The sequence below is a fragment of the Camelus dromedarius genome, chromosome 27 (assembly GCF_036321535.1).
Source record: "Camelus dromedarius isolate mCamDro1 chromosome 27, mCamDro1.pat, whole genome shotgun sequence".
Classification (NCBI taxonomy): domain Eukaryota; kingdom Metazoa; phylum Chordata; class Mammalia; order Artiodactyla; family Camelidae; genus Camelus; species Camelus dromedarius.
The window spans coordinates 158,193-185,527 of record NC_087462.1 but is presented as its reverse complement, the minus strand read 5'-3'; the positions used below and the strand labels follow the sequence as shown (position 1 = coordinate 185,527).

The window sequence follows — 27,335 nt, the reverse complement described above, 5'->3', positions numbered from 1 at the left end:
TCCCTACCGGGCGCCGGGACGCCTAAGGACGGGGGTCCCAGGGGTGCAGCCCCCCGCGGCTGCGCGCTGGGCTGGACGGATGACATCACCGGGCCGGGGGCGGGGAGGGAGCGGGAGGGCCTCCTCCGCGCCAGGCGCAGCGCCCGGTCCGGCTCGGTCGGGCGGCCGCGGCCATGACGCAGGGTCCGGGCGGGCGCGCGCCCCCCGCGCCCCCCGCACCCCCGGAGCCCGAGGCGCCCACCACCTTCTGCGCGCTGCTGCCGCGCATGCCGCAGTGGAAGTTCGCGGCCCCCTCCGGCTTCCTGGGCCGCGGCCCAGCGGCGGCGCGGGCAGCCGGGGGCGCCGGGGGCGCCGGGGCCACCGACCTCGAGCCCGAGCCCGAGCCCGAGCCCGAGCCCGAGCCCGAGCCGGCTGGTCCGGCCGGCGTCCCTGCGCTGGCGGCCGCGGTCCTGGGCGCCTGCGAGCCGCGCTGCATGGCGCCCTGTCCCCTGCCTGCTCTCAGCCGCTGCCGGGCCGCTGGGGCGCGGGGGGCGCGGGGGCCGCGGGGCGCGCGGGGGTCGGCCGGGCCCCCGGACGCCGCCGCCGACGAGTGGATCCGCAAAGGCAGCTTCATCCACAAGCCGGCGCACGGCTGGCTACACCCAGACGCCAGGGTCCTGGGTCCTGGGGTCTCCTACATCGTGCGGGTGAGTGCGCCGGCGAGACCCCTGGGATCCCATCCTCGCTGGAGACCCAGCCTGGGGACAAGGGCTCCCATCCCCCACTTCTTTCTCTTGGACACTCTGAACCCTGAGAGCCAGCTCTCTCCTCTCCATCCCGCCTCCTCTCTCCATCGCCCCAGACCCCCATCGCCAGCCGGCCCTCAGCTGGCAGCCCCCACCGGAGGGGGGCGGTGGGGTCCAGGTTCCCACGGCGTCACGTGGGGAGGAGCGGGGCGAGGGCGGCAGGTGGGAGGGGGGCACGCATGCGCAGGTGAAGCAGAGTCCCCATTCCGGTTGGCTGGAGAGTCTAGCTAGTGAGGACCCGGGTGGGGGCGTCCTGCGACCTAGACCCCCACCGAAAGCGCCCCTCAGCAGAATCGAAGACCTTGAGGGGCGCGGGGAAGGGGTATCTGGGAAGGGCCATCGCCCCGCCAGGCCCCAGGATTCGAGATACGAGACTCTGGGGACTTGGAATGTGCTGTAAAGAAACGGGTCTTCGTTTGTCCCGGTTTTGCTTAAATGAACCTTTCCTACAGAAGAGTGGGACCAGTGGATCGCCCGTACTTGCAGCCCGTTAACGTTGTACGTTCCGGATAGTGTATCTGCCCCCGTGTGTCGTTTTTGCTGAACCATCAGGAGATAAGCGGCCCGTGGGAGGCCAGTCGGAGACGTATCTCCACTCGGGCTCCCAGATGGCTGACCCCCTACAGACCCACAGGTCTTTGTCACATTCCCGCAGTCTGCTTCTAGGGACCAGGATCCAGGAAGTTTATGTGTTTGCATTTGGTTGTTACATTTTTGTTTCCTTTACAAACGGCCCCAACACCTTTTTTCCCCCCACTCCCAGTATTCGGTTGAGTAGTGTCCCTCCCAAATTCACGACTTTCTGAACCTGTGAATGTGGCCTTATTTGGAAATAGAGTCTTTGTAGGTGTAATCGGGTTAAGATGAGGCCACATTGAATTAGGGCCACCCTAGTGACTGGTGTCACTGTAAGTAGAGGGAGGTTTGCACACAGACTCACAGGGAGGGGCCACATGACAATAGGGGAGAAATGGAGGGGTGCAGCCACAAGCCAAGGGACACCAGGGTGGCCGCTCACCGCCACTAGAGGCTGGAATAGGGGGAAGGGCCTCCCCTCGACCCGCCCCCCCCCCAGTATGTGGTGCTTTGTTATGGGGGCCCCCGGTGGCCCTGACTTTCCGTGAGTCCCAGACACTCACTCCTACAAGTGTGGTCCAGGCCTACAGCACCGCATCCTGGACCTATCTCTTCTCTCCTGGTGCCTTCTAACTTGACCTTCAGTCCCTTCTTTTGCTGAATCCCAGCTTCACTGGTTTCAAGACTGATTCTGTAGCAAGATGTTTCGTGGGTGATGCCTTGGGCCTCACACCACACCCTCTCCGGGGCAAACCATGTCTACCCATTGGCCATGGATGTGGGGATTAGGTGTGCTCAGAGTTCAGACACTCGCGTTGTCGCGGTGCAGGCTGCTGGATTATTCCAACGATCTTGACGCTTTCATTAGTGCAGCAAAGATTTAGTGTGTGGCTATCCCTGCCAGGCAGTGGCGGTGGGGTCGGCAATGAGAAAGATCTGATACCCGCCCTTAGGGGGCTTAGATTTCTAGAGGGAGAGACTGACAGTAAATAAGTAAGAGACAAACAGGGAAATGGCAGATACTGGTAGGTGCTCTGCAGAAATCAAAGCCAAGTGATGTCAGAACAAGAGACCAGTGGCTGCTTTAGCTGGGCTGGTGGGGAAGGCGCCTCTTGGGAGATGACACTTAAGCTGAGATCTGAAGCCACGGAGGCCCCGGACATGAAACGCCTGGGGAGAGAGTTCACAGCAAGTGCGAGGCCCTCTGGCAGCAGTGAGCTTGCATGTTCTGGGAACAGCAGGAGACCCTCGCGGTGGAGCTGATGGAGAGAGGACAGACACTGAACTTACTGTGGCGAGAAGCTTGGCTTGGCATGGCTCTGAGCAGGGGAGCCAGGCAGAGTCGATGCTGAAAGGATATTTCCTGTAGCCCTGTGGAAGTGGGGCTGGGGTGGGGTGGAGAGACCCTGGGGGAAGCTAGGTATGGTCAGCGAGGAGGGAAGCCCTGGGCCCGGGCAACGTGGGGAGGGGGCCACAGTGCCCCTGCTGGAGACCGAGCCCACGGAACTTGCTGGCTGATGGGTGAGGAGCTCTGACTCCTGCTGGTTGAGAGGTGGGGCCCCAGAGAGCCTGAACCAGACTCAGTTCCCAGCTCCCTTCCCCTGGGACCCTCTGCCTCCCTGTACCCACATCCACCAGGTGTTGTGAGAGCCAGATAGTCCTTTCCTGGTTCACAGAGAAGTGTGAAGTCAGGGCGGGAGCAGACATTCCCTGCAGGGCCTGTAAGGCCCCATCCTGGGTCCGAGAGGGGATGTGCGGTCCATGTTTCTGTGGGGTGGGGAAACCGAGGCATGGAGAGGGGCAGAGCTGAGGCCCCTCTCACAGAACCCAAACTCTGCCGACAGTCAAATACAGGGTGGTTGGCAGAAGAACGATCCCAGAGACGTCCCCATCCTGGTCCCAGGTTCTATGAACTTGTCACCTCATGGGGCGGAGGGGGACTCTGCAGGTGGGGTTAAAGCCTCTGAGATGGGGGTGACCCTGGATTCCCGAGGGGCTCTATGTCATCACAGGGTCCTCATCAGAGGGAGGCGTGAGGGTCAGAGTCAGAGAGAGTTGGGAGATGCTGCGCTGCTGGCGGGCGGTGAGGATGGAGGGCGGGCCGCGAGCCAGGGATGCGGCGCCTCTAGAAGCTGGAAGAGGCAGGAGCCGCTTCTCCCTGGAGCCTCCAGAAGGACCCGCCCTGCCCACGCCTGGGTGGCAGACATCCGTCCGGCCTCCAGAAGTGGGAAGGAATAGACTTCTGTTGCTTCAAGCCGCTGGGTTTGTGATACGTGGTCACGGCTGCTTCGGGAGTCCTTGCTGAGCCTTCTGTGTCACGTCAGTGCCCTTGTCCCCTCGCCTGGCAGGAATGAGCCTTCTTCCCACGGGATCTTTTGTGAATGAGGACGCTGTTCCCGGATGTTCCCCCACTGTGTCCTGTGATGCTCCTTAAGCTGCCCTGGGGATCAGCCCAGACCAGTGCTGCCCGGGGGACGCTCTGTGACGTGGAATGTTCTAGATGCGTGCTGTCCAGTTGGTGGACACGTGTGGCTGCGAGCACTTGAATGGGGCTGGTGCAACTAAGGAATCAGCTTTAACTTTGCTTCACTTTAATTTCAAGTGTCCGCCTGGGCACGTGGCCCCCTGTTGGGCCATCAGCTCTAGGTGGACATGTCCCCTGGGTCTTCAGACCAGGTCGGAAGGGGCAGGCGTCCGAGTGACGCATGGCTGTTACCCAGCAAGTGAGCTGGGCTGAGCCCGCAGCTCCATCCCGTTTTCTTCCACACCTGGCTCTTCCGTATGAAAATTTCACTAAACAAGCCCTTTCCATTTGTCGAGGTTCCCTCACTTGTGTCCTCTCCCCAGGGAGATGTGGACTGAGGCACAGAGACCCCGTGAGCTGCCCTCGGGGCCCTGTCTTTCCTGAAGGCAGGTCTCCGAGGTGGTGTGAAGGCTGGGGGGTTGGGGGGGTGGGAATGGTGGGAAGTTAACTGGGCTGAGGTGTTTTTAGCTGCAGATGCAGCTTATTCCTTGAAGGCGAGGGGTGGGGTGTGGCCAGGGGTAGGATGGCTCCAGGGTGGATTAATTCAATGACTTATTGAATTATTATTTCTGAAGATCCAGGTCTTTCCATCTTTTTGCACTGCTGTCTTCACCATGCTGGCTTAGTTTTCCTCATGGTCACAAAATAGCGGCTGCAGCACCAGCTGTCGTATGCAGATCCAACCACATCCACTGGAAGAAGAGAAGACCTTCCCTTCCATTCTCCCCACACCTCACTGGCCAGAGATGTACAACTCCATTCATGGCAGGGGAGGTGGGCCACCAAACTGGCTTGAATAGTGATGAGCAGAGTGTGGTGCCCAGGCATCTGGGAGCTTGTCCCAAGTGCACATGTTCAGGCCTGCTGAGTCAGGAACCCTGGGGGGAGGCCTAGTGACCAGTGTAGTACAAGCCTCCCGGGTGATTCCAACATCCACTCAGGTCTGAGAACTGGCAGCTTAAGCCAATTGTTTGCAGTCCTGTTGGATTAACCCCCTACGCATTTATAACCAGTGTTTTGGAACCCTCCACCTTGAAATGAACACCAAACATATGTAACACCTATATGCACATTTATTTCCCCTAAAATCAATGTGATGTAATAAAACATCAATAAAAAGGAGAAACACAAAGACAGCGATTCACAGCAACTTAGCAGATATTTCAGCGCGCAGCTGTGCAGGCTTCCCTCTCTCAGAGGTGCAGCGACACAGACAGAGGCTGCCGTTCACACAGCAGCTGCACATGGATCTAGGGTGTTACTCTGGCAACTTCAGTGCCACCATTAGAGCTGCTACAGGCAGTGTGATTTTCCAAAATAGTGGACAACTCCTGGTAAAGTCAGAATGACACAAAATAAAGCCACCTCTCAATATTCGAGATAGTTTCATTAAATCCAGTGTATATTAAAACCACACCAAAAAGTTGAGTGTATTGAGAATTACGATATGATCCAGAAATACCATTCCTTTGTATACACCCAAAAGAGAATGAGGAATAGAATGTATGATTGAAACGTTGGGCAAGGGTGAGTGTGTGTGTGTGTGTACACATCTAGGGTAGAAAGTGTTTTTCTTTTATGGGAGCTGAGCAGGAACTTAGATGTTTGCACACCCACATTCACAGCAGCATCACTCACAACAGCCGAAAGATGGAAACAACCCAAGTGTCCACAAGGGACAAACACAATGTGGTCCGTCCACACGGTGGACTATGACTCAGCCTTAAAAAGGGGGGAGATTCCGGCACCTGCTTCAATGTGGGTGGACCACATTGAGGACGTGATGCTCAGGGAGAGAACCAGACCCAGAAGGACACACACTGAGTCCACTCACAGGAGGTCCCTGGAGGAGTCACATCCACAGAGACAGAGAGTGGACGGTGAGGCTGGGGCTGGGGGAGGGGCTGGGGAGTCAGTGTTTTGTGGGGACAGTTTCAGTTTGGGAAGATGAGGAAGCTCTGGAGACGGTGGTGGGGAGGGTTGCACAACAGCGTGAATGTGCTTAATGCCACTGAGCTGTGCAGTTAAAAACAGTTAAGATGGTAAATTTAATGTTAGGTGTATTTTGCCACAGTAGAAAAAGAAACAAAAAATGCCCTAAATGCTCCAGTTCTGTGTAAAATTAGGGGTTAGGTTGGGGTTGTGGTGACCCTAAAGGGCTCTGCATATGCGAATGCCTAGCGGAGTGTCCTGACGTCCCTGGGGACAGGACTGGCGTCTGCAGGAGTCCACTCCAGCCAGCTTGTGAGCGGGCCCTCTGCCGGTGTTCACACATAGGGTCCAGGTTGTGCGTTTTTGGTGGGGAGCGGGGAGATGTGCTCTGCTTTCCTCAGGGTGTCTGGTCCAGAGACAGGGGTGCCCTGTGTCCCGGCACTGGTGCTGGAACTCTGATCACTTGGGGTCCTGAGGAGAGTGGCGTCCCCACAGTTGTTCCATCAGACCTTGGAATGTGACTGTATTTGGAGCAGGGCCTTTGCAGGTGCAGTCATCTAGGAAGAGGTCACCCCAGATCAGGATGGGCCCTCCTATGACTGGTGTCCTTATAGGAAGAGGGGAGTTTGGACACAGATGCCCAGGGAGAAGCCATGACAACAGAGGCTGAGACCAGAGTGATGTGTCTGCAAGCCAAGGCCTGCCAGCTCCCCCCCCCCCCCCCCCCCCCGCCCCCGGAGCCGGAAGAGCTGGAAGGACCCTCCCCTGGGGCCTTGGGCTGGAGCACCACCCTGCCCACACCTGGATTCTGGATGTCTGGCCCCAGGACTGGGAGACAGTTATCCGCCCAGGGTGGGTGCTTTGTTACGACCACCCCAGGAGATGAATGCACTCTGTTAAGGTGACCTTTCTCCCTGGTAGAGGCCCCCATTGTTTCTTTTATAATTAATATGGGTCTGTGGGGATGGACTTTTTTGGTGAGACTTCTGATACCAAGGGACAGCATCGTGCGGTGAAGTGCCAGCCCCAGGCTGCCCAGGCCCCCCTGCTGGCCCCCCACAGTCCCCGACAGTCAGCTCTGCCTGTCCCTGAACTTCATGGCCTGGGGGAGGGCTTTGAGACTCTGCAGGTAGCCTGGTGCCCGGCAGTCGTTCACGGACAGTTCCTGCCGGATGGACGCTTTCTGTTGGATAATTGTATGTTTATTTATTGGTTATTAGGAAACACTGCTAGGCATCGAACCTGAGGTTTACGGTAGCAATATGCAATTTTCTCTCTCCCTCATACACATTTAAAAAATTGAGAAGTAATTCAATATCGTAAAACTGTCACCGAGCAGGACCCTGTGGGGCCTTCCCCGGACAGACCATCCCCCAGATCCTCCGTGGAGCCCCTCTCTGAAGGACCCAGAGAACAGGGTCTCATGCAGATTTCCTGAGTTTTTCAGATGCTAAAACCCACCACCAAATGGAAGAAATTAACTACTTCATGGTCGTGAGCACGTGGCCCCTAGACCTTCCGGTGCCTAAGGATTGATCACCACAAGGTCCAGGGTTCCATCCTCAGTACCTCCATAAAAAAATACTTTAAAAGAAAGGGAGAAATACTGGGAGAAAAAAAAAAAAACCCTACAGAAATGTATTCTGTCCTGGTTCTGGAGGCTAGAAGTCCAAATTCCAGGGAGGGTCTGTTCCAGGCTCTCTCCCAGCCTCTGGGGGCCACAGCCCTCAGCTTGTAGCTCCACACACTGTCTGCTTGTGCCTCTGTGTCTCAGACCCTGTCTGCCTTCCTCCTGTAAGGTCATCTGTCTGAAATCTAGGGTGACCTCATCTTGACATCCTTGACCCGATTCTGTCTGCAAAGACTCCCTTCCAGTGTCTGGTCCTGTTCACAGGTTCTGGGGGTGGCGATGTGGACAGACCCTTCTGGGCTGGCCTCTGGAGAGTTCAGGATTCTAGGTCAGAGGTCATGCTTATGGGTAGGCCTGGGCTGAATTTGACCTCTGCCTTTTTTTTTTTTTTTCCTGCCTTCTATTTAAAAATAAAAATTCAAATTCTTGTCATCATTTACAAATTGGGGGCTTTCCCAAAACAGCCCTGGATTTTGGGTGTTCTGGCAACACGGGGTCCCGCTGGCCCCTGAGGGCGCAGTTTGCTGAGGCCCCCACCACTTGCGGAGCCCAGGGTGCGGGTTCAGAGCCTGCCTGTGCTGCCTACCAGCTGTGACTTTCAGCAGGTTGCTTGCTGTCCTCGGGCTCTGTTTCCTGAGGGTAGTGCTGTCGCTGTAGCACGGGGTTTGGGTGGAGTGGGTTAAAAGAGGTTGTTTACGCAGCGTGCTTGGAACCTGTCCTGTGACAAGTGGCTTAGCGTCATCACTACCAGGTGTTCGCCCCAGCCACCTGCTTCCCTGCCCTGCCGTTGTAGTCCCTGCGCTCTGCCCTCCAGGATGGGGGCCCCGGTTGCATCTCCTGTCCTGTGCTGTTGAATCATGCCTCCACTTCCTCCAGAGTGGGGCTGGGGGCACAAGGAGGATTTCAGCCACACTAGAGTGGGCTGCACACTAATTAGGGTGGATTAGAACCCTTCACCCTGCGGCCTGGCAGCACCGACACCACTCTAGACTCATGCTTGGCTAGAGGGAAGGTACTCGTTGAGTGGCCAGCACCCCACCAAAGCTGTCCACTCAGTGTGAGAGTCTGCTTTGGGGGCAGGGACCACAGCTGATTCTCTTTGAGGTTCCGCACGTCTAACACATACCTGGCATATAATCCATGCCAATCCATCTGTCCATCTGTCCACCCATCCCTTGTCCATCCATCATCCATCAGTCATCCATCTGTCCATCCATCATCCATCCATCATCCACCTATCATCCATCCATACACCACCCATCCATCAATCATCCATCCACCCATCATCCATCCAACATCCATCAGTCCATCATCCAACCATCATCCATCCATCATCATCCATCCATCCATCATCCTTCCAATGAAGGTGAGACAGATCAGTTCACCCCCTCCCCTGCTTAAAACTCTCCAAGCAGGCCCCCCAAGTTGCTCAGAATGAAACCCAACCCCTCATCACAGCACCAGGGCCCCACGTCCTCTTCTCCCTGGCGACCCCTTGCCTCTCTGCTCCAGCCATTCTGGAGTGAGCCTGCCTCTTAGAGCTCGGTCCCAGGTCTGGCCTGTACTTGCTGTTCCCTTTGCCTGTACCTTTGCTTGGCTTGCTCCCTCTCTTCCCCTAGTCACTGTCTGATTAACTTTTGCTGTGTAACAAACCATCCCACAACCTAGGGCATGAAAAGAACAAACACCTATTATTTCTGTGATTCTGTGGGTTGACTGGGGCTGGATGGTCTTCTAGATCACGTGGAGAGTGGCTCCATGTCAGCTGGGGAGGTGGGGGTGGGCTGCATGTCTCAGCATCCCGCATGCTGGCCCAGCAGGTTCCGGGTCCCCAGGGCAGCAAGGGAGCCAGCTCCAGCGACAAGTGCCTTTTGGGCCTCGCATGTGTCATGGCCAAGCCACGGCCTGGAGGGGGAGGGGGTGACTTGTGGCCGTGTTTAGGGGCTGCAGACAGCATCTGGTTCCCCTCTCCAGAAGCAGCCGCTGTGTCCTGCTAAAGCTACTCACCCACACGTGCACGTGCACACACACTGTACACACATGTTGTGCACACGTGTGCTCCTCCCTGGCCCACTTGTCCACACAGGAGGCACACACCGTGCCCTCCAGTCAGCATCTTGCTCTTGTCACTTGATGCTATATTTCGGAGATAATTTCATATAAATACATTAAATTTGTTTCTTTTCACAGCTGCAAACTCTTCCAAGTACCACGATTTGTTTAGATTTAGCAAAAATACAGGCTGCTCAGTTAAATTTAAAGCTCCAATGAATACAAGTAATTTTCAGTATAAGCATGTCTCCTGCATCATTTGGTGTCCAGGTTTTTCTGGGGGGGGGAGGTAATTAGGTTTTATATATATTTAGACACCTTTATGGTGGTGTGGTTCCTGTACAGTAAACCACACGTATTTCAGATGTCCGATGTGATGAATTTTGAAAGATGTACACACCCATGAAACCACCACCAATATCAAGATAGCTAACACTTCCATCACTTCTTAAGAGGTGCAGTTTTTGAGTTCCCAATTTACCCCTTCCCGCCCTCTTTACCCACTGGTGACCATAAGTTTGTTCTCTGTGCGTCTGTTTCTGTTTTGTAAATAGGTTCATTTGTGTCCTTTTTTTTTTTTTTGATTCCACATGTAAGTGATATCATATGGTATTTTTCTTTCTCTTTCTGACTCACTTCATTTAGAATGACAATCTCCAGGTCCATCCATGTTGCTGCAGATGGCATTGTTTTATTCTTTTTTTTTTTATGGCTGAGTAGTGTTCCATTCCATATAAATATACCACAGCTTCTTTATCCAGTCAGCTGTCGATGGACATTTGGTTTGTTCCCATGTCTTGGCTATTGTAAATAGTGCTGCTGTGAACATTGAGGTGCATGTGTCTTTTCAAATTTATTTTTGTATGTATTTTCAGTGGAGGTGCTGGGGATGGAACCCAGGACCTCGTGCATGCTAAGCACGTGCTCTATGACTGAGCTGTACCTCCCCGCACCATCTCCTGCTTTATTTTACTTAGAAAATATTCATCATTGATTGGAAATTCCAACCTAACTGGCATCCTGTGTTGGACCTCGCAACCCTAGATGTGTTGAGTTTTGGGCTGTCAATTTCTTGCTAATTCCTTCTGTGCTGCAGGTCCTAGCAGGAAGGGACGGGCAGGCCGAGGGAGGGCATAGGGAACCAGAGCGGGTGGCAGGTGCCCCGGGGCCAGGGGCGTGGAGCCCTGCAGGGAAGGATGGGGTGTGGGCCCTGCACACAGCAGCTTATACACACATCGATAGCCCACTGGCTGGTGTATCTGGGACAAAGTCCTAAAAGTGGAGTTTCAGGGTCAAAGCGTTTGTGCGTTTATTGGTTTTGAAACATTGAGGTAAAATTCACATAACTAAATTAACCACTAACCATTTCAGAGTGTACAGCTTAGTGGGATTTAGTTCTTAAGTGAGGTTGTGCAACGATCATCTCTCTCTGGTTCCAGAACCTTCCGTCACCCCAATAGGAAGCCCCCTCCCCAGCCTGTGACAACTGTGAACCTACTCTCTGTCTCTGTGGGTGTGCCTGTTCTGGGTGGTTCACATGCATTGGCTCCCATGACAGACACAGCCACAGGGCCCTCCGCACCGGCTACACCAGGTTGCCCCCCTCCCCCCCCGCTGCAGCAGGGTGCCTCGTGGGAGGGCACTGCTGACCACTGTCCAGTCCTCATCTCGCCCTGGCAGCACGTGAGCCCCGGGTGCTCTGCTGGCTGTTTCTGCCCCCACCCACGGCCCCGCATCCTCTCTCGGAGTCTCTGAATTACCGTCCGTGGAGTGGTGGTCTGGGCAGGAGTCGGCACACTTGTCCTGTAATGGGTCAGACAGTCAATGCTTTGGGCTTCATGGGCCGGACGGCCTCCATCCACCTGTAGGCCCTGTACCAGGCTCTGGGGATGCAGAAGTGAGCAGGACCACCGCCATCTGCTCCTCCCGGGCTTAGGTTCTAGTGGAGCAGAAAGAGGATGAACAGACAGGCTGGACTGAGCCTGGCGGAGTCCACTGGCCTCCGTGGAGCAGCTTACTTAGGGTCAGGGTGGGCGGCTCCAGGGGAGATGACCCTGACCCTGGAGGTGGGGAGGCAACCGGTCTACAGATAGGTTGGGGAAGGGAACCGCATGCAGATGGCAGGTACAAAGGCCCTGGGGCCACAAGGGTGGGGTTATGAGGACAGAGACAAGGGCTCAAGCTGTGTATGGCTGGAGAGGAGGGTGAAGATGTCGCCAGAGGGAGGACATGGGTTCAACAGTCAGTCCCCAGGAGGGTGCTGCTGGGCTGACCCTGTCCTCTCTTCCCTCAGTACATGGGCTGCATCGAAGTCCTCCGCTCCATGCGCTCCCTGGACTTCAGCACTCGCACCCAGGTCACCAGGTGAGCCTCTGAGACCGGGCTGTTGGGGGGCCGGGCATCTCCACTCTGCCTGCTGAGAGAACTGCTGTATGGCTTTGCTGGGTAGCAGTCTGTGCTGGAGTCGAAGGTGGCGGCCTTAGCGGCAGCTCCCTCCCCAAGTCAGGGAGCAGAGCTGCGCAGGGTTAGAATGGTCTTGGGCAGGGCCAGCATGGCTGAGTCCCAGCTCTGTCACCGACCGCTGGTCACCCATGCTCTCCAGACCCCGTATTCTCTCTGTAATGTGGAGATGACAGCCCATCCCTCCCAGAGCATGTGGGTCCCACGAGGGGTGCTGAAGACACCCCAGCTCGTCGTGGGACTGGCCGGGTCTGGCCGACTCAGGTGGTGACTCAGGTTGGGGCTGGGAGGGGCTGGGAGCCCGTCTACTGCAGAGAAGGCACGTCGATCTCCTGATGCTCTGAGCTGCCTGGACCCGAGTCAAGAGTCTGTGGTCCAGCCAGGCTTGGGCAGGAGGGACCCACATCTTCTTGCACGTCGGAAATACTTAGTCCCTTCACTATAGACAGAAAAAAATCTCTACTGAGACAAAATTCACATATCAAACAATTCACCATTCAAAGCGTACAATTTGATGTTTTTGCTATCTTTGCAGAGCTATGCAAACATCACTTCTACCTAATTCCAGAACAGTCTGACCTCCCCTAAAGGAAGCCCCGTCCCCATTAGCATAACCCCTCCCCCCCCAGCCCCTGACAACCAGGAGCCCCCTCCCTGTGTCTGGGGACTGGCCTGTTCTGGACGTTTCACATCCGTGGAGTCACACACTGTGTGTCCTTCTGTGTCTGCTTCTCTCACTGAGCGTCGTGCTCTCAGGGTCTGTCCACGTGGCAGCGAGGGTCAGTGCTGCTCTCCTGTTCACGGCTGAGTGACATTCAGTGTGTGGAGGGACACATTGTTTATCCATCCTCACTTGATGGGCATTTGGGTGGTGTCTACCCTTTGGCGAGTCATCCTGCTGTGGATGTGCGTGTGCAGGCTCTGGGTGGAGCGTGTTTTCTGGTCTCTAGGGTGTGCACTGGGAGTGGTTGCTGGGCCGAGTGCCGGTCCTGTGCATTACTTTTTGAGGAGCTACTGCACCGTTTACCTTCCCCTCTGCAGAGTGTGAAGGCTTAGTTTCTCCTCGAGACACCAACATTGTTGAGAGCTTGTTGTACGTCCATCTGACCTTCAAGTCCCAGTCCCTTCTCGGAGATTAGTGGTTTTGCAGAGGTCTCTCCCCTACCGTTGAGGGGTCAGTTCCCTGGCCACTGTCTTGGGGGCCCAAAGCAGAGGTCATCCTCTCATGCCACGAATGGGAATCTTGACCAGCCTGTGGCCATGCAGAACTTGGGGTTCAGGCTCGAGGGCTGTGTTAGCTGAATCTGACCCCTGTGACTTCAGGTCAGGCTGTGGCTTGGGGATCCGCTGGTCAGAGCTGAGGGCAGGGGCACTGGCCAGGTGCATGTGGGGCAGGGGGCGGGGAGCCCCGGGAGCCCCCATTCCATGCCTCCAGGTACCCAGCGTCCTTTCGGCCCCTCCCCATCCCGGGATCCACTGCACCCCTTCCTCAGCCCATCTCCCTCTGACCCCCACCCTTGTCTGAACTCCTGCCCCTCCCCTGCAAGCTCTCTAAGCCTCCTTCCTGCCTCCGCCCACAGGGAAGCCATCACCCGACTCCATGAGGCTGTGCCTGGTGTCAGGGGTTCCTGGAAGAAGAAGGTGGGCGAGGGGCTCAAGATCCCCAGGTGGGAGCCTCCCTGGTGCCCAGGCTGCCCCGTGCAGCTCCCCCGTGCCCTCTGCCCTCATTCTCAGGCCCCCAACAAGGCGCTGGCCTCCATCCTGGGTAAGAGCAACCTGCGCTTCGCAGGAATGAGCATTGCAGTCAGCATCTCCATCGATGGCCTCAACCTCTCGGTGCCGGCCACGCGCCAGGTGAGTGCCGCCCGCCCCAGCCTCAGCCTCCGCCAGCCTCACGGGCCAGGTCTGTGGACTCATACGCAGGTGTTGGTGTGAACTGCTCACCTGGACACGTGCCGGGCCCCACCCTGGGCCAGGGCCCACAGGTGTCACACTGGGGGGGGGGGCTCCTGGCATCGAGTGGACAGGGGCCGGGGGGCTACGGCACACCCCACAGTGCCCAGGACTTGGCCCCAATGTCTGCGGTGCCAGGGAGGCTTGGAATCTATGGTGGAAACAAATGACCACAATAAAACTGCAGAAATGAGGGACTAACCTCAAATTCCAAGTGGGATTGTGAGGCCAGGCCAGGGCAGTGAGCATGAGGTACTGGGACCCAGCCTGGGTGTCCTGGAGGGCTTCTCGAGCTGGTGACGCTGGTGCTGAGTGAGGAGGTGTGGAGAGGACATCTGAGCAGAGGTCACCCTCTGGGGAGGTGGAGCTGGACAGGTTAGCAAGGGTCATGGTGAGGAACTGGGATTCTTCCAGAGAATGCTGCGATCCTGGGAAGTCTGGAGCAGGAAGACTGTAGTCTGGTGTGAGCGTTAACCTCTGGCTGTGGGCTGTAGTGGGTGCATGAGGTTGGGGTGGTGGGGGGAGCTGGAGCCAGGGCCCCAGGGAGGAGAGCTTGGACCAGCCCTGGGGAGGGAGCAGTGTGGGTGCGGAGGGGAGCTGCCAGCACGTTCATGCACCCCCCCCCACCTCTGCATGGACTCTGCCTGTCTGCAGACCAGGACTCCAGTGGGGCCCTTCCTGGGCAGGTGTCCGGCTGGGGGAGGTGCCTGGTGCATGGGCTCAGCCCTGCTCGGCCATCTGTGCTGCTCACTGGGTCTCAGAGGGACACAACCACGCAGGACAGCAATGGGCAGCAGCAAATGGATGCTAATGAGCATGCAAATGAGCAAATGAATGTAAATAAGCATGCAAATGAGCAAATAGATGCTAATGAGCATGTGAGTGAGCAAATGAATGCAAATGACCATGCAAATGAGCAAGTGGATGCAAATGAGCGCGCAAATGAGTGAACGGATGTAAGTGAGCATGAGAATAAGCGTGCAAACGAGCATACGGGTGGCGCTGCCAGGGTTGATAGGGCAGAGTCAGGCGCCTCTGGTGCATCTTGCTCGAGTTCCTCGATGCCTGCATGGCTGCGTGGGGCGTGTGTCTGAGGGCGAGTGTGTGACTGTGTCTGGCAGTGCTACGCCTGGGTGTCTGTGTGGGAGGGTGTGAGGGCCAGTGCTGATGTGTCAGGGGTGAAGGTGGGCTTGAGAGTGCCTGAGTATGTGTGAGTGATTGTGTCTCTGGCGCTGGTGTGTGGAATCTGTGTGTGGGACGCTGTGTATCTGCAAATCAAGGTGTGTCTGTGCATGTGTGCCAGAGTGTGGTTTGTGTGAGGATCTTAGTACGAGTGCGTTTCTGTGTCACATGTGAGGGTGTCTGCCAGGGAGGGGCGGGCTTGTCCTCCCACATACGTGGTCTCTGCGTCCTGTCCTGGCTGCAGGGCTCCATGTCCGGCTGGACTCCTGGTCATCCTGGAGTCCAGTCAAGGGGACGTGTCCATCCCCACAACCCTGTCCTTCTGGTCCATCCCTGTGGACTTGGTCTCATACTAGCTGGGACCCCCCACTCCCCACCCACCACGACCTTGAAACGTCAGCCCTGTGACGGGTGATCTCTCTCCGGACAGATCATCGCCAACCACCACATGCAGTCCATCTCCTTCGCATCGGGTGGCGACACGGTAAGGCCAGGGACTAGGGGTGGACCTCTGGCCCCTCTGGTCCCTGCAGCCCTGAGACCCCTGCCCTGCGGTGCTGGAGGAGGGTGCTGGGAACCCTCCCCTGCTGCCCTGTCTCCCCAGGACATGGCGGATTACGTGGCCTATGTGGCCAAGGACCCCATCAACCAGAGAGGTGAGGCTGCAGCGGGGTGGGGGTGGGGGTGGGGGTGGGCTCGGGGTCAGGGTCCGGGGGCTGGGGCGGCCCGCTGATGCCAGATCACGGCCCTCCAGCCTGCCACATCCTGGAGTGCTGCGAGGGCCTGGCCCAGAGTGTCATCAGCACCGTGGGGCAAGCCTTCGAGCTACGCTTCAAACAGTACCTGCATAGCCCCCCCAAGGTGGTTTTGCCCCTGGAAAGGTATGGCCCGCCTGCCCTATCCTCCCATACCTCTGCCCTCCCCTCCCCCTGGGCTTGGTCCTTGTGCCTTCCTCACTGTGAGTCCCATCGTGGCTCGCGGCTCAGCCCCTGGACCCATTTCTTCCTCTGTAAAATCGGGATGAAAACATCCCGCTCCTGGCCAGGTGAGGGCTCGGGAGCCAGTGGGCCACAGTCCTGGGGTCTTCACGAGTCTCCTGGGCGGCCAGCACTTCTGCAGAGGGCACTTGGCTGCAGCCACGAGCAGCCCAGCTGGGTGTGTGATCATGTCTGAGGGCCGTGTGCCAACAGCCTGCTGTTTACAGACACCAAAATTTGAATTTCATCTCTGAGATGTCATCAACTGTTCTCTGAGTGCTTTCTTAAGCATTTACTATTCTGAGGCTTAGAAGTGTGGAGGCCCTGCTCAGCTCCGGAGGGGGCAGACCCAGGCGGTGGCCTGTGGTTGGCTATTTGAGTATCTGAGCAGACAGGAGCGTGTTAGTGTAAGTGGTGAAGACCTGGATTGGTCAGAAGCCCACTGTGCACTTGAGCAGCGCCGCACAGGCAGACAGTGCGAGGACTCGCCCCGCTGAGGACCTGTCCTCTGAGGACCTGTGGCAGTTTAGCCCAGACGTGTGCAGTACCCCCTCTGACAGACAGAAGAGGTCACCCAGGTCCAGGTCCAAGGCTCAGATGGCAGGAGCGGGTTCAGGGTCCCTGGACCTGGCTTGTGCCCCCCTCCTCCACCGTGCAGAGTTCAGCCTGGAGCCTTGGTGCCCTCTTGGGAGCCCCACTCTTTCTCCCACTCCCATCGCATGTTGGGGCCCCTGCCTGTCTGCAGGCTGACCGGGCTGGAGGATTCGGCCTGGGGGGATGAGGAGGAGCTGGAACACAACTACTACAACAGCATCCCGGGGAAGGAGCCGCCCCTGGGCGGTCTGGTGGACTCCAGGCTCGCCCTCACACAGCCTTGCCCGCTCGGGACCCCTGGAGCCCTCGGCCAGGTCAGCCTCTGTGGGCCTCAGGGGATGGACGAGTAAAGTGGAGAATGTACGACAGGAGGCCGACTTTGGCCATGGTCAAAGGTCCTGAGGGCATGGTCATGGTCCTGAGGGCACACTTTGGGCTGGGCTCTGCTGGGTGAATAGGAGTTGCCTGGGAGAGCAGTGCAGAGAAAGACATCCAGGAGCAGGGAGCAGCCTGTGCCAAGGGGCAGGCCTTCTGAGTGGAGAAGGCCAGTGAGGCTGCAGCAGAGCTGTGCGGTGGCCATGAGGACAGTTTGAGACCCGGGTGTGGGGGATGGGTTCAGAGCTGGGCTTCACATCTGACTTACAAGAGGATTGGGTGGGAGACTGGGGGGCTGTGCTGGGAAGAGGGGTGCTACGGGCCATTGGGGAGGGTTGGGTGGGAGACTGGGGGGCTGTGCTTGAAAATCACAGCAGGAGAACCCCTTGCTCTTTTTTTCAGGCAGCATCTCCTGCTCGAAGAGACACCCGCGGCCTGCAGTGGGACATGGGCCCCTCAGGTACCTATGGGCCACTCTCTGGACTGTCGGGTGCCCAGCCCCCCCCCCCCAGTCCCCACCACCCTTCACATGCTTCTCCCCTTTGTGTCACCGTGTCACTGTGCTTTCACTGACGAGTTGTGTTTACTCCCCGAGCTCTTGTGAGATTTGACAGCATCTGCTTTTTTTTTCTCTGTGCACACTGGTTTCCTTGCATTTTGGGCATTGATACTGCATCACGTGGTTCAAAACACCAGCGTATGAAAAGATACTCAGTGACAAGCAGTCACCCTGCCCCTATTAGCTTTATCCATCTCCCTAATCAGGTGACCACTGTTGAGGTTCCCATTACTTTTCCAGAATTTTGCATGTATATTCAAGCCAACTCAAGCAGATACTGCTTTCCCCATTTTTTATGTTAATCTTGCGTCCTGCTGCCTTGCTGAATTCTTTTATTAGCTCTAGTCGTTTTTGCGTGGCACCTTCAGGGCTTTCTGTCTATAGCATCATGTCGTCTGCATATAGGGACAGTTTTACCTCTTCCCTTCCAGTTTGGACCCCTTCTCTTTCTTCCTCTTGTCTGGTTGCTGTGGCCAGGACTTCCAGCCCTGTGTTGACTAGAAGTGGTGAGAGTGGGCGTCCTTGTCTTGTTCCAGATGTTAAGGGGAAGGCTTTCAAATTTTCACCGTTGAGTATTATGCTGGCTGTAGGTCTGTCATAAACAGGTTTTAGTATGTTGAGATATGTCCCTTCTATACCCACTTTGGTAAGAGTTTTTATCATAAATGGGTGTTGAATTTTATCAAATGCTTTTTTGCATCTATGGAGATGATCATGTGATTTTTGTCCTTTCTTTCGTGGATGTGGTGTATTACATTGATTGATTTGCATATGTTGAACCATCCTTGTGACCCTGGGATGAATCCAACTTGATTGTAGTGTACGATCTTTTTGAGGTGTTATTGGATTCAGTTTGCCAATATTTTGTTGAGAATTTTTGCATCTATATTCATCAAAGATATTAGCCTGTAATTTTATTTTTTGGTAGTGTCTGCTTTCTCCGTTTTTTAGATGGTGGTGTATCCTTGCTTCCACCTTGCTTTTCCCCTGGTAACAATCCATCTTGGAATTCTCCCCACACCCCTGCACAGCAGCCACCACCATTCTTCTTCACCACAGTGTAGTACTCCACCATGTGAAGGACGTTGTTGATTTTGCCTGCCCCTTACTCACAGGCATCTGGGTATTTTCCATGGGTTTGCGGTGATGGCAGTGGTGCGAGGAATGGCCGTGGGTGTCCACCCTTCAGCCGTGTTCACGAGTCTTAATAGAGTCCATCCCCAGGAGAGCAGCTGGCGCCCCATTTCATAGAAATCACACAGCTACCCTCTCAATTTACATCCCACCAGCTAATTTGAGCTTTTAACAAAATGATTGGGTTTTCGGCCTATTCTATTACAATATTTAAAATGACAGAGATGGCTAAATTCTCCTTTGCCCCAGCTCCAAGTTCGCCACCTGCTCCAGGCACTTTTGTGTCTCCTTTCAGACTTTGCAGGAACAGGCACGCAAAGAAGTGAGGCCCCTGGAGGCAGGCTGCAGGCACCATCGGCCCCCTCTGGGGCTCTGGCTCCATCAGCGCATCCTCTGCACAGCTGTGTGCTGCTCCCCGGTCCCTGGAGTTTGCTTCCTACGTGGCCCCCTTTTTATGGCTTCCACTCATATACATGGCGGTAGACACCCTCTGATGCCCCCTATGTGTCCCTCCTGTGGACACTGAGCTGTGGAGCAGAGTGTGCACCTTAGTCACAGTAGGGGAAGCGGCCAAACTGCTCCCCAATGTGGCTGGGTGGTTTGTTTGGCCGCCAGCCCTGCTGTGGCTGCCTGTTTCCTCTCAGCCTTGCAAAAATCTGTGTTGAGCTTTTTTTTAGGTCTTCCCAAATAATCTGGGTGTTTCACTGCCGAGCATCAGAACTCTCACTGGCTCTCAGTGCCTGCGGTTAAAGAACGCTCATGGCATTGGGCACCCAGTAGGTGCCCAGCTCTAATGTGGCCCTAGTCTACTGTTTCTCTGGGACACTGGCTGCTCACCCCTGACTCCCAGGGCTCACTATAATTTTCTACCCCTGAGGCTTAGCACATGATGTCATCAGTTCTTGTCATGCCTTTCCCAATTCTCTGACCAAGAACTCCTACTGATACATCAATGCCCCAGCTCCAATGCCCAGGAATTTTCTCTCTCTGGACTCCTGCAACCCAGGTTTCTTTCTTGCTTGATTGCTTTTTTTCCATTTTTAAAAACTGAAGTATAGTCAGTTTACAATGTTGTGTCAATTTCTGGCTTATAGCGTAATGTTTCATGCATATACATATGAATATTCCCTTTCATATTCTTTTTTATTATAGATTACTACAAAATATTGAATATAGTTCTCTGTGCTATACAGTAGAAACTTGTTGTTTATCTATTTTTTTATATAGTAGTTAGTATCTACAAATCTTGAACTCCCAGTTTATCGTTTCCCACCTCCTTTCCCCTCTGGTGACCATAAGTCTGTTTTCTAGGTCTGTGAGTCTGTTTCTGTTTTGTGAATAAGTTCATTCTTTTTCTTTTATATTCCACATATAAGTGCTATCATATGGTACTTTTCTTTCTCTTTCTGGCTTCACTTAGAATGACGATCTCCAGTTCCCTCCAGGCAACCCGGTTTCCTCCCTCTCACCCTACCTTGACTCTAAGAGGCGGGGGTGGGGGGTGTGTGTGGGGGGGTGGATTTGTGCTTCCTCTGTGCAGACTGGGAAGCCTTGGCTGAGGTCCGTCTGCCCCCACTGACCACCCAGGGCCTGAACAGCATTGGCATTCATGTTGAACCATAACTGTTGCCCGAGGTTTTAATCTTCACCCCTACTTATAAAGATGCTACCCCTATTTTGTAGAGGAGGAGACGGGCACAGAGAGTGGAGTTGGCATGTGAGCCCAGATGCCTGTGAGGGTTAATGATACAATTGGCATGAAGAGACATTACAGCTCCAGGGCCTTGGGCTGGATTTGGCCATGCAGTGTATTAAAAAATCATTATTTCCCTTGCAAAGAGTAAAAATGGAGGCCTTTAGAAGTGGATGGACAGTTCTAAGGAAAAAATAGGATAAGATGCTCAACCTTGCTCAGAATAAGAGAAATGGAGGTGGGGGAGGGTGTATCTCAGTGGTAAAGTGCATGCCTAGCATGCATGAGGCCCTGGGTTCAATCCCCAGTACCTCCATTACAAATAAATAAATGAAGAAACCTAATAACCCTCCCTCCCTCAAATAAGAGAAATGGAAATCTAGTTCCCCCAGGGTGCCATTTCTCACCCACCAGGTGAGCGGAAGTCCAACAGTCGGATAATACAGCGTGGGTGAGGCCTTGGGAACAGGGCTGGACAGGGGTCCTGACCCAGCAAAATCCGAATGGGACCCTCCAAGGGCACCTGGTAGTGGAGTTCTGGCCTTTGAACCATGAAAATGCTTTATCCGTTCAAAAACAAAGTTAAAAGAAAGAAAGAAGAGTGAGCAAACCCTAAAACAGAGCACAAGCAAACCAATGACCTATGTGTCATGTTGATAACATAACTGCAGGGAGAACAGAGTTTTACTGTTATTATTTTTTAAATGCGGAGATTTAACGTAAACATTGGGTTTCTGGCTTCTCTTCAAACTGGGAGCTCTGGCCCCAGGGCCACCTTCCTGCCTGGCAGAGGGACGGTGGAGGGCTGGGGGGCAGCTGCCCCCTCCCTTGGTGTGGACCTCCGTGCCCCAACGGCCGCCGGCTGGGCCTTCATGGGGTTTTACACCCCTGAGGGCCCCGCGCGGAAAGGGCGTGGCTTCCTTCGGTCGGGGAGGTGGGCGGGGAGCCGGGTGTGGGCGGGGCTCCCCTCCAGGGCCCCTCCCCTGGGCTCCCCGGCTGACCCCCAGCGCCTCCCGCTCCTCAGCGCCAGCCGCGCCTGGGGACGGCTACGTGCAGGCGGACGCCCGGGGCCCCCGAGACTACGAGGACCACCTGTACGTCAACACGCAGGGTCTGGACGGCCCCGAGCCGCTGCAGCCCGAGGACAGCCCCCAGAGGGACCTGTTCGACATGCGTACGTGGGGGCCAGCCAGCCTGAGGGGCGGTGCCCACCCAGCCCTCTCCCCTGGGAGAAGTTATGGGGTCGCGGGGTGGGGGTGGGGGGAGCCTGTTTCCGGTGGACTCCCCGGTAGGATAGGGAAGTCTTGGCGGCTCCTCCTCCGGGGGACCCTCTAGTCGGGGGCGGGGGTTGGGGTTAACCCAGCTTCCTCTCTGTGGGCGTCCCCAGTGTGACTGGAGGGGCCCAGTTCATACCTTGAAAGAGCGGCTGTGTAGCGGGGGCGATTCAGGCTTCTCTTCTCTGTGGGACGCCTCAGTCTTAGGGGTGGGGGTCGCCCACCCCCCCATCTCTAGGTCTCCCCAGTCTGATGAGGGAATGTAAACTCCCTGCTCATGTGACTCCATGGTCTGGGGAGGAGGCCCCAGCCCCTTCCGATGAAGCGCAGTCTCGTGGGGGAGGGACCATTTGCTCTCTGGGGGTCCCCCAGCCTGAGGAGGGAGGCCTGACACGCGTCTTGAAAGCGCGACCAGCTGAGGGTGGAGCCCCCTCCTCCTTCCCTCTGGGATGCCCCAGCCAGAGGCCGAGCGGAGGAGGCTTGTGTCCAAAATGCGCTCCTTCTGAGGGGCGGGTATAGCTCAGTGGTAGAGTGCGTGCTTAGTATGCATGAGGTCCTGGGTTCAATCCCTGGTACCTCCATTCAAGAAAAAACAACAACAAAATTCGCTCCTTCTTTCCCACAACACCAATTCCGTCCCCTTCCACAAGCACCGTGGGTGTGTTGGCTCTGTGCTGGCCCAGGCAGGGTCATCTCCCTCCCCCAGGACACCTCCCTAGGTGGAGGTCCCCGAGGAGCTCCCAGGCCAGCTGGAAACCTCTTCCTTCAGCAAGAGTGCAAAGCCCCTTGCCCACCATCTGACAGCTCGATTTCTTGGCACTGCAGTAGTGACATGACAAGGTCTGATCTGATGCCCCTTAGGTGCTCGGTCAGTGCTGCCCAGTTCAGAGGGTGAGTCCTGGGCAAACCCCTGGAGCAGAGCCCCCAGCCCAGGCCCCTCTCTCCCCGAGGAGGCAGCTGCCCGCCTGGCCTCCCGCACGTTCCTCGCCCGCAGGACCCTTTGAGGACGCCCTGAGGCTGCATGAGTGCTCCGTTGCGGCGGGCACTGCGGCAGCCCCCCTCCCGGTGGAGGACCAGTGGCCCAGCCCCCCGACCCGCCGAGCCCCCATCGCCCCCACCGAGGAGCAGCTGCGGCAGGAGCCCTGGTACCACGGCCAGATGAGCCGTCGGGCGGCCGAGAAACTGCTTCGAGCCGACGGGGACTTCCTCGTGCGCGACAGTGTCACCAACCCCGGACAGTACGTCCTCACTGGCATGCACGCGGGGCAGCCCAAGCACCTGCTGCTGGTGGACCCTGAGGGCGTGGTAAGGTGGGCGCGGGGGAGGGGCCCCGCCTCCTCTCCGCAGGAGGCCCAGGGCGCGGGGGGGGGGGGGGGGCTGAGGGTGGGGGAAGGAGTCTGAGGGGTGAAGAAGGGCCAGGAGCAGGTGTGGGGGGAGTGCGGCGGGGGAGGGGGGCAGGTGTGGTGCAGGGGAGGGGCGGGAAGGGGGTTGAGGGTGGGGGAAGGGGTTTGAGGGGTGAAGAAGGGCCCAGAGCCAGTGTGGGGAGGGTGGTGCTGGGGGAGGGCCCCTCCTCCTCTCTGCAGGAGGCCCAGGGCTCCCCCTTCCAAGCTCCCTATAGGTTTGATGCAGTACTATCCGCATTACAGAACGCTTTTTGTTTACAGATTCTATTCCCCATTACCAGGTACTTTAGAATTACAAAGTATTTTCCAGTTTAAGAAGACTTTTAGGTTTACAAAGGGTTTCCCAGTCTATAAAGCATTTGGGGGGTTATAAAAGCTTTTCCAATTTCAAGGCCTTTCAGGGCTTACAAATTTCACCCATTGTAAGATGCACCCCCCCCCCACGTTCTGTCATCACTAGTGCGTCTTACAAATGTGATGTCTTTGAATGATAAATATGGTAGTTTCCATTTATAATGTATTTTAGGGTTCACAAAGCACATTTCATTTTCAAAGGAGTTTTAGGGTGTGCAAGTTACCAAATTGCTTCAGTCCTCTAATACACTTTTCTTTCTCTCATTTTGACATCTCAAGTCTGGATTTTTTTTTTAATCATAAATTGCATCTTTGACCTTTTACCATTATTTTACGTGGAAGTTTTATCCTCTCCTGTGGTAGATAAAATAGGGGTGCATCTTACAGTGGCTGTGAGTCCATGCAGTTTGGCACTCAACAGCTCCTGAAGCATTTTCGGGTCCACAAAGCACTTTATAATTTACAAGGAGTTCTAGGGTTTTGATGCATTTGCCAGTATCCAAGGGCCTCGGGCTTTAGAGGTTGTTTCCCAGGTGACAGGTGCTTAGGGTGTTCAGGGGCTTCTCAGGGTTTACCATGTGCTTCAACTGTGTCCACCTGAATCCTGGGCATCGCCCTGGTGGCTACCTGTGCTCCTTGTCCCCACAGAGGGCAAACTTTGCTGGGGGGTGTGGCCTGGCCCAGGTGGGGCCGTGGTTCCTGGCTGGTTCTTTCAGTTCCTGGAGCCACCTCCTCCCCCATGTCTGATCGCACTGCTCACAGCCTTGATCTCTGCCTGGCATGATGCCCTTTCTGTTAAATAGACCTCCAGGAGGAGAGAGGCTTCAGAACCCCCTCGCATTCTTGGTTAACATGCAGGTTCCAGGGCCCTGACCCCAGTACCGTGGAGACAGGTGGTTTGCCGTAGGCCCAGCCTGTGCGTTGGAAGCCCACTCCCAGGTGGTCTGTGTCCTGTGAGCCTGGCCCCACCTAGGAAAGTTGGGCAGTAGAGGGCCAGAGGGTCTCTGTGTTGCATCAGGTCTGCACCCCGGGATGTTCAGACTTTCCCATTCTGAGATGCAGGGTGGTTTTGTATTTGGTGATTCTGGTGTTCGGAGGTATGTCTACAAGGTTCCAAGGGTGTGTTCATTTCTTAGTGCTGTTCTCCCAAATGACTGCAAACTGGGCAGCTTAGCACCACAGAGATGTGTTCTCTCCCTGTTTTGAAGTCTGAGACCCAGGTGTTGGCCCGGCTGGTTCCTTCTGAGGTTCTGAGGTGGGGTCCAGGTCAGGCCTCTCCCCCTGCTTCCTGTGGTTGCTACAAACTCTTGTGGTTCCCTGGCTCATTGACACATCACCGCAGTCACTGCCTCCGTGTTCTGGTGGCTTCTCTCTGCGTCTCTGTGATGAGGACACCATTTGTTGGATTGGAGCCATCTGAGTAATCCAAGATGACCTCATCTCCAGACCCTCCACTTAACCGCATCTGCAAAGATGCTTTTTTCAGATAAGAGCCCATTCACAGGGGTTAAATGTGGATGTGTCTTTCCGGGGCTACTGTTCAACCTGCTATAGGAAGCGTGGCCCTGGAGTGCTGGTGGTTTTGGAGCCTGGGTGCACACGTAGCTCTGGGATTATGAGGCAAGTCTCTGACCCAGGCTCTCAGACTTGAGCAGGCGTCAGAGTCGCCGGGAGGGCTTGGGAAACGCAGCTCCTGGTGGTGCTGACGCAGAGGCCCCGGCCCCACAGGTGCGGACCAAGGACGCACTGTTCGAAAGCATCAGCCACCTGGTCGACTACCACCTGCAGCACGGGCAGCCCATCGTGGCCGCGGGGAGCGAGCTGCACCTGCGCGGCGCGGTCAAGCGGGAGCCCTGAGCCAGGTGCGCACGTCCATGTGGGCTCCCAGCATGCCCCCGTGTGCCAGGTTTTCCTCATTTTAAAGACTGAGACGAATGCACATACTACACAGGTCATCCGTTCAGAGGGCATAATGCAGAGGGTTTTAGTAACTTCACAGTGCTGTGCAGCCTTCCCCATCTAATTCCAGAAAATTCCATCACTCCACAAGGAAACCCCGTCCCCATCAGCAGTCGCTCCCTGAGTTGTTGTGGTAACTCTGGGTTGAACTGAACTGGTGGTAAAAATCTCTAGGAGGAGGCGGCGTTTGGCTACGCAGGAGGAGGGCCCAGAATGGCTGAGTCCGGGGTAGGGGGGCCGGTGTGGGATGAGAGGTGGATGGGGGAGAAGGTGCACCTTGCGCCTGCCACTTTGGGAGCCCCTGAAAGTCTTGAATCGGGGAAGGACAGGAAGGTCCAGGTGATTCCAGGGTCTCTCTGCTCAGAGGGAGGGTCTGGGATGAGGTGGGGGCCCTCTAGGCCAGGGAGGCTGCTGCTGAGCTGGGTGCAGGGGGGTAAGGGGGTGGGCGAGCCAACTCTGGGGAGGAGGAAAGCTGGGAGCTGGGGACCCAGCTCCGGCAGGGAAAGGGGCCGTGGAATTTCCCCAAAGGCCAGAGGCTTCTGGGCCAGGTTGGGCTGTTCTCCTGTCCCCATGACAACAGCCTCCTTCCTGCCTCCTCCCCCACTGGGCTGGCCTCCTCTCTGCCCTCAGCCAGGCCTCGGCTGCAGGCAGAGAAGGGATTCCCAGTCCAGGAATGGGCTTCAGGGGTTGGGGCGGGCCTAGGGAACACCGGAAGTGATCTGCGATGCCACGGGGCTGTGGGTGCAGGCGCTAGGGTACGACCTGCTTTCCCTCTACCCCCTAAGTTGTCTGTGACCCGAGAAACAACACTGATGGCAGTAATAATAGCGGCTAATGCAGAAGTTGCTATGTCCAGGCACTGTGCTCCTCCCCACATACTTACGTGCTGACTCCCACGCAGCTCTGAGACAGGTACTGTTAATAGCTTCTCACTTTGCAGAAGCAGCAGCAGCACAGAGAGCTTAAGGGACCTTCCTAGGTCACACGGCAAGTACATGGAGGAGCTGGGACTTGAGCCCTGGCCCTTCCCAGTCTGAGGCTTGTCGCTGGGTCACTCTGCTGCCCTGTAACTGAGGACTCTGACACCTGAACCCAGGGCTCTGATGCTGTCTCTGCTGACCCTGGCCTCTCCTTCACTGTCTTCCCCAGGTGGTGATTCTCAGCCCGCGGGTCCTGGCCCTGCTCCCCGATGCCCCTGTCGTGGCCTTAGGGGCTCCTCAGCCTTTGTCTGGACCCTGGTTGGGCCTGAACCACCGCTGTCTCTCCTTCCTCTGCGTGGGTCTCTGGAATCTTCCTTCTCCAGGTGGCCCTGAGCTGGGTCAACTGGGCCAGGAGACGGGGCCCCAGGCCCCTTTCTCCTGCTGAGCCCCCACCTGCCTGCACCTTTCACCTGGAGTGAGGGTGCATATACCAAAGACAGAACCTTTTCTCGCCTTTAAGGAAAATATATCAAAAAGCAGCCACGTACCTGGGAGCCCTGGCCAAGGTCCCTGACAGGGCTGGACATCAGCTCACCTCCCTGGCATGGAGAGGGATTCCTGGCTTGGCTGGGCTCAGTCTTTCCTCCTGAAAAATCCGTGCACAGTTGTCTTTCTGGGGAGGAATCGAGGTGCTTTGGGTCCTCAGCCCAGGCCGAGTGCTGGTGTGGATGTGTTGATGGGGAATGTTGAAGGGGCAGCCTTGTGGCTCGCCTGGGATGAGGGAGGCATCCTGGCAAATCCTGGACAGTGGCCCCTGGCGGAGGTGGCTGTGAGGCCCCGCCCTCCCTGCTGTCAACCTGGATGGACATTTGGAATCTGTTTGTAATTAAACCTGGGAATGACCTTGAGGAGTCTGAGCCCACCTGCACGTTAAGAGGCCCTCTCAGGTCAGGGGTCGGGGTCCATCTCCCTGGGGGAGGTGGGGAGGAGAGAGCCAGG

At 56.2% G+C, this 27,335-nt stretch overlaps 1 protein-coding gene across 4 annotated transcripts; it reads left to right on the top strand.

Moving 5' to 3' along the window:
- Positions 1–137: 137 nt before the first annotated feature.
- On the top strand, positions 138–27,238 carry SHC2 (SHC adaptor protein 2). 4 transcript variants are annotated; one of them, XM_064479591.1, is made up of 14 exons: positions 138–686; positions 11,793–11,863; positions 13,540–13,600; positions 13,694–13,813; positions 15,525–15,578; positions 15,699–15,750; positions 15,849–15,975; positions 16,817–16,979; positions 17,443–17,500; positions 21,451–21,600; positions 22,562–22,591; positions 22,695–23,010; positions 25,186–25,319; positions 26,566–27,238. In XM_064479591.1, the coding sequence occupies exons 1-14, from the start codon at positions 174–176 to the stop codon at positions 26,727–26,729; spliced, it is 2,013 nt and encodes a 670-aa protein (XP_064335661.1). In that variant the 5' UTR covers positions 138–173; the 3' UTR covers positions 26,730–27,238. The 4 variants fall into 4 exon arrangements, with proteins under 4 accessions (XP_064335661.1, XP_064335662.1, XP_031292689.2 ...); XM_031436829.2 differs by having other exon boundaries at positions 143–686; positions 22,695–23,005; positions 26,566–26,702; XM_064479592.1 differs by lacking the exon at positions 22,562–22,591 and having other exon boundaries at positions 142–686.
- The last annotated feature ends 97 nt before the right edge of the window (positions 27,239–27,335 follow it).

Coding starts and splice junctions, on each gene's coding strand:
- SHC2 (XM_064479591.1), top strand. CDS start 174: ATGACGCAGGGTCCGGGCGGGCGCGCGCCCCCCGCGCCCCCCGCACCC. Junction 15,976..16,816: donor GTGGTTTTGCCCCTGGAAAG/GTATGGCCCGCC, acceptor GCCTGTCTGCAG/GCTGACCGGGCTGGAGGATT. Junction 16,980..17,442: donor CCCCTGGAGCCCTCGGCCAG/GTCAGCCTCTGT, acceptor TCTTTTTTTCAG/GCAGCATCTCCTGCTCGAAG.